The sequence below is a fragment of the Charadrius vociferus genome, unplaced genomic scaffold, assembly GCF_000708025.1.
Source record: "Charadrius vociferus isolate BGI_N301 unplaced genomic scaffold, ASM70802v2 scaffold259, whole genome shotgun sequence".
In the NCBI taxonomy this organism is placed as follows: Eukaryota; Metazoa; Chordata; class Aves; order Charadriiformes; family Charadriidae; genus Charadrius; species Charadrius vociferus.
Window position 1 is genome coordinate 4166974 of NW_009661368.1, and position 6237 is coordinate 4173210.

At 50.6% G+C, this 6237-nt stretch overlaps 1 protein-coding gene across 1 annotated transcript in view; it reads left to right on the plus strand.

The window, feature by feature from the left end:
* Positions 1 to 3394: 3394 nt before the first annotated feature.
* The window catches only part of BPIFB2 (BPI fold containing family B, member 2), a 6042-nt gene continuing 3199 nt past the window's right edge, over positions 3395 to 6237 (plus strand). Inside the window, exons 1-7 of the mRNA XM_009893531.1 lie at positions 3395 to 3416; positions 4028 to 4144; positions 4407 to 4500; positions 4847 to 4951; positions 5112 to 5249; positions 5696 to 5741; positions 6032 to 6092. Of these exons, the coding sequence (XP_009891833.1) occupies positions 3395 to 3416; positions 4028 to 4144; positions 4407 to 4500; positions 4847 to 4951; positions 5112 to 5249; positions 5696 to 5741; positions 6032 to 6092 (583 nt within the window). The remainder of the gene's footprint in view (positions 3417 to 4027; positions 4145 to 4406; positions 4501 to 4846; positions 4952 to 5111; positions 5250 to 5695; positions 5742 to 6031; positions 6093 to 6237) is intronic.

Here is a 6237-nt window from a genome sequence, read left to right on the forward strand (position 1 = left end):
CCGTGCAAGTCCGGCAGAGCTACACCAGCCAAAACACAGCCTGAACATAAGAATCATTCCCCAAAACTGAAAAGTCTGAACACCCCAGAGCAGCCCCATCAGGACGTGCCAGCTTCCTGCACCACCACCCTCCCCATGGTTGGTACTCAAGCAGGGCACTAAGTCTTTCTCTTCCACAAGAACCAGAGCTGCTCATGATGCCTAAAACCTGCTGTAGAGAAAGAGCTGGAGCTGCCTGATGAAGGACGTGGCCCACTGGGTCTCAGGGCCACCCTGAGCGCTGGCTCCAGGAGCAGCAGGAGAGCTGACAGCTGCTGGCTGTGGCAGTGGCATGAGGCATGATGAGCCTCTCCACGGGCTATGGACATGGCTCCACTAGTCTGCTCGGGCTTGGCCTCCCACTTCTCGCTTGCACCGGAGGGAAATGACATGAGCTGCTGCACCTCGCTGTGACAGGGACTCCTGCAGGGAAAGGTTCTGCTGTCACCTCTCCCGGTTCTTCTCCAGCAGAGTCCCCAGAGGTTGTCTAAGCTTCGCACTGATCTCCTGGAGAGAGGCAAGAAACAGCCTGTATATAAATCCTGACTGAGAAAGAGGAAAAAATGAAAGAATGAAAGGGCTGGGTAATTACTGTGATGTAACCTAATCCCCGACTGTTTCTGACATCTGCCAATACAAATAATTTCACTAATAAATTTGAAAGTCCGGGTAAGCCCTCGAGCCTCAGGCACCAGGCACGTGCTCCCAGCAGCCTGAAGCCAACGCTCTTGCTCAACGCCCAGGATAAGCCAACGGAGACTTGCACGTCAAGTCTGAAAGAGAAAAACCTGATCCGTTTAATTACATGGTCCAGAGAGAAGTGGGAGCGAGGAGAAATCTAAGATGTGTAATGGTAAGTTTTGCTTTTGGAGATACGTAACTGAGCTCTTGGAATGAGTGGCTTTCACTCATTGGTCGAGCTTGTGCAGACGCCAGGGGTGGGCATGGGATCAGCTGCTGGAGAACCCACTGGAAATTGTAATGATCTCACTAGTGTTCTTACTGGTTTCAGCAGGGTTGGAGTGAGGCCGAGAAGAACTGTCACCTGCCCAGAGAATGGGCTTCTCAGCCCCAGCTCCATCCCGCTGCAGAAGAGCCATGTGTCCCACCAGACTGCAGACAGGCCACACAAAGCTATCCTGCAGGCTGGCCACACTGCTGCTGTCACTGTGGTCACCCATGCACTAGCCCTGCCTGAGCTGGGGCTAGTGGCCACCAAGGCATCCTCAACCGTTCCCTCCTGGATATCCCACCCAGGACCCAGCTCTGGGAGCTCACCCCAGTGGGATCCTGCAGCACAGAGTAATTTATTTCTTCTCTTCATTTCTGTATAAAATGTGTCATGAGGTTTAATCTGCCATCACCTCCCTCCCAGCGATACACTCGGTGGCTCTCTGCTAAGCCCAGACAGGGAGATTTACACCTTATCTAACAGGAGCGTAAGATTTATAGATAACTCCCGTTAAAGAACACGCTATGCCAGAAAGACACTTTTGTACTAGTAACTTGACCAGCCATTATGCTATAAGTTGACATCTAATTAAGCCTCCACAGGGATCATTAGGTCCAGAACAGCTCTTCAGGAAGAGAAAATCACAGAATGGTCAGGGTTGGAAGGGACCTCTGGAGATCATCTAGTCCAACGCCCCTGCCCGAGCCCCTCTAAGCACCACAGTGCCACCTCCTCCCGGCAGCTTGTCCCCAGACCCCTGCAGTGCTGTAAAGGATAATAATACTCCACGGATAAATCTCCTGTACTGCTTCGGGAAGAGCTTCCAAGATGACCTATGCTGGAACGAGGCCTAACAGGGGCCAATTTCCAACTGCTGCTCTAAAACACAGTGAAGACTTATTTCTCAGAGACTTTTCTAGGTTGTATGTGTGTCCCTATTGATGTCAGATGACATGAAACACCTCCCACAGCCCCAGGGCACTTGTCTGCAGGTTACAACCTTCTCAATGGATTTACTTTTCTGAACACATTTCTTGCCTCTAAATAGGCTGCATACATCAGCGTAGAAGTGTAAATCCTGTTCTCCCTCGGTGGGCTGCTAGACATATATCTTCATGTTTTCTCTTGACATTGCTATCTGGATGCCTTTAATGGAAATACACAATGTGGCTGAAACTCTGCTTTTCTTCTTGGCATTTCTCTGTCATGCTGAGGAGGAAAGCGGAGCAACGCCGGTGAGAGCCAAAGGCTTTGAGCATGTCAAGATGCACCTGGAACCAGCGCCCAATAACTCACTTTGCCAATGCACAAAGGACAATGGTTGCCTCCCCAGGCAGCAGGTGTTTCAACAAGTGCTGAACACCTTATCCCATTGCCAAGGGATTCAGACCAAAATGGGCGATTCAACCCTCTCTGGAAGACTGCTCATGCCTCAAAGTTGAAATCACAAATATAGGGGGGGGAGGGGTGGAATGGGGGGCGGGGGGGGAAAGTCAGAACACAGAGCATGAAGGAGAGCTGGGTGAGAGCACGGAGGATGCGCTCACATGGCATTTGCAGGTAGTCCACGCTCTGTCCTCCAGGCCAAAAGGAAGCCAGGAGAACACAATGGACCCCAAGCAGAGGAAGGAGAGGGACTGTTACTCCCTTCCATGAATGCTTTCACTGCTTGTAGAGACATTATCAAAGGTGGTGGACATCACCCACCATTTTTTTCTACCAGTTGTAATAAATTTTGCCAGTGCCTTTTGATTAGGAATGGGTTAAAGAGAGGAAGAAATTATTGCACATGGGCCATTCTGGAGGTCAGAGGAGATACCTGATCTTGTCTGGTCTAAAACTCATTGAACCCAACATAAACACTCCTGTTGCCTTCAACAGACTTACCCAGGCCTCAAGGAAATGGAGGGCATCCCTGCTCTGTTGCCAAGGCCGCCTTCACCGTGACACGTGCAGGTCTCATCCCTTCTGGTCTGAGCCACCCAGCTGGGAGAGCAACACAAACCACAGCAGCTTCTCACTGGTGTGGACATGGCAGCGGCTGTCCCTGTGGTGTTCAGAAGAAAGCATGGCTGCAGAGCAAAGAAACCGATGGTCACTTTCTAGCAATGTTTGATTTCTTGGCACCCTCCACCCAGAGACCTTTCTTTGTGCTCCTCAGTAACCCCACAACGAAGGCAAGCTGCCCCAGCACCTGCTGTTCACCTCGCTAGGTCAACGGCCAATGTAATCAGGTATATGGGGAAACAATAAAAATGCTATATAAAACAAAGTGTCCACCCAATGTCCTGGTTTCCAGCCCTCTTTGCCAATTTCTGCCCCATCAGCCTTGGTTGTGAAGGTATATAAAGCCAGCACAAAGCCTTGGTGCAGCCACGGCAAGACACGGACTGAGTTAGAAGAATGGGAAGACTGGCCAGGAAAGGTAAAGACGCTTTTGCAAACTGAATAGATTGATATAGGCTTTGCTTGTACTTACTTTGGGATGTCTCTGTAAGGGTCAGTTCTGGTCAGAATTCCACTTTCTGCAAAGAGTGATATAAATATGTCTTTTCTGCAGGTTAAACTTTCCGAATTACTTGTTTTCTTAATATTGTAAGAGCATTACAAACATTATAAACAATTCCCAAATGTTTTTCAGAGAGGCAAATAACGCTTTCACCTTTTTATTTGATTTTAGCCTCCTCCATAACTTCTATTTGTTCCTCCACTAATTCTAGCTCCTCATTATTTGCTAATTTTACACCAGTTGTAGGCCATTATCTGCTTTTCAGCAGGCACGGCATTGCTGCAAGCGCCACTCCAGCTCGCATACTTGCAGGGCGTTTTCAAGGCTGAGCCTTCTGTTAGTGCCCGTAAATCCCCAGGCACTACATGAGAGCTATGCCTTGTTATTGCATAAATGCTGCCAAGCTCGGGACCACAAACCCCACCCGGCAGCGGATCTGTGGCTCCCAACCGTGACTCCGTGCCTCGGTGGCCGGGCCATGGCCACTCTGCTCTGACCGAGCTGCTGCGGCTGCCCTCTTCCTCCAGGCGCCGTCATGGCCAACCTCCGCACCCTGAGCATCCTCCTGAGCCTCCTGGTCCCCGCTCATGCCACCAGGTCACCCGACTGCGGGGGCATCCTCACCCCATCAGGACTGAACTACTGTAAGTCCAGACCCCGTATCTCCCACGTCGTCAACAGGGAGGGGAGGCAGCAGCGTCTTTCATATTGGTGATGAAATACTGAATACTGTCACCAGAAACTTATTATGAGCCATTTAACAGCTCACTTTCACCATCCCCTTTCTATAACTAGTAAGAGGGGGGATTAGTAATGGATGGAAGTGCGTCGCCTGGGCGGATTGCAGCCTGTCCATCAGACCACAAGCTCCAGATGGTCTCACAAAATATCTGCCCTATTTTACAGTTGCTGAAGTTTCAAAGCCACATGCAGAGGCAGTCCTCAGGCAGGACCTAATGACAGTCCCAGACCTGTTCCTCAGCTCCCCAAAGCCCAGCAGGTGAGTCCGCGGCTCTGCCTTGCCCAGGCTTTGCTACCGTACCACTGGTTCACGCTGGTGTTTAGCTGGAGCGCTTTGAATATCATCACAAAAGGCATTTTGCCAGCAAGGGCAAAAATCCTCCTGGAGACTAAAACGGCTGTTTGCCAGAGCGGTTTAGGAACAAGCTCCTGGCACCTCCTTTGGGGTCTAAGGACAGCAACACCAGCATCACCCTCAGGGCACTGATTTATCAAGCCACTGTGCAGATCTCATGGACTTTTGGGGTTTGCCCACCATGAGAACAGCCAGGGGTCACCCACTAGTCTGTGCTGGTCTCCTGACACCTTCATTTCTGCTCCAGCAGGAACCAAATCAACTCCGTCAAAGTTGCTGAGCTGTCACTGACACTCATCCCTGACACCGGGCTGCGGCTGAGCATCGATGTGGACCTCAGCATCACACCCGCCCCGTGAGTGCTGGGGCTGCGGGGCTGGAAGCAGCTCAAGCAGCTCTGCGGCCAGAGTGATGGGGCCGCATCTAGCAATCACCATCTGCCTGCGGGAGCAGGGGGAGCCGGGACCGGGAGCAGCCCCGGTGCTCCAGCCTCCACCTCTCCTTCCCTGGCACAGCTCGACCACCAAGGTGATGAGATTGTCCATCCTGTCTGACCTCCATGTGGAAATGAACCCTGAAGGGAACCTGGAGATGGTGACCTCTGGCTGCAAAACCAGCATGGAGGAGATGCAGAGCACCGAGGAGATGGAAAGGTTGACCCCGCGGTTTTCTTTCTTATGGGATCTGGGTAGCAGGGGAAAAGAAGATACTGAGGCACAAGTGTTTCTAGGCAGGAAGGTGGCATGACTAAGATCCACTTACTGCCCTTAAAGCTTACAAAGGTTAGCACAAAAGCTTTATATTCACGGGAAGAACTTTGTTCTGCTTACAAGGTTGGTTTCCTCCATTTCAAGAGAGTTTCATTCTCCCATAAAGGAGCGTATCTTTTAAAGTAGTGTAGCAGAAACATTTCTGATACAAGTCCAACGTCAATTCTTCAACGTTTTAGAATTCTGACTTGTAATTGTAGCTTAATAGAGGATAGAAAGTAGTGCTATTACCGTCTCTAGATGCCTTTTGGGTCAGATAAAAGATGCTCACCTACCCTTGGCTGAGCTGCTCCTCACCTAACCTCTTCCATTCTGTTGTTTTCATCCAGCAAGTCCTCTAGTTCCGATGTGGACAAGGAGATTAACGTCGACAAGGTAACAAAAAGTTTGTAAACCCATGAGACAGGAGAAGACACAGTTGTACAATTCTGTAAGAATTAAAGCACTTTAAGTCAACCTGGTGCTTTGCCAGGTCTCCCCTACAGCCCCACACGCGGGGCAAGGAGCAGCAGTCCCATGGTCATCGAATGCTGCCACCCCCTTTCTCCTGGCTGCCACATGCCTGGCTGACAGGGATGACCGCATCAGATGCATTTGGGGGACACTTGATGTCAGCAGACCCCCATCTTCGTCTACCACCTCTCTTTTTGTTCTTTATTCCATAGATTTGCCTGGAAGTCTCCAAATTGCTGCTTTTGCCAAACGAACAGCTGATGTCTCTGACAGGTGAGCATTTAGCTTTCAGTCTCATTACAGACTAAGGGCATCGGTGCTCATTTTGGGGCAGCTCATGAGATGGGACAGGCTCCCACCCTGCAGCAGAAACCCAGCAGCAGCAGCTCCACTGCCATCATCTCCCCAGGGACACCTT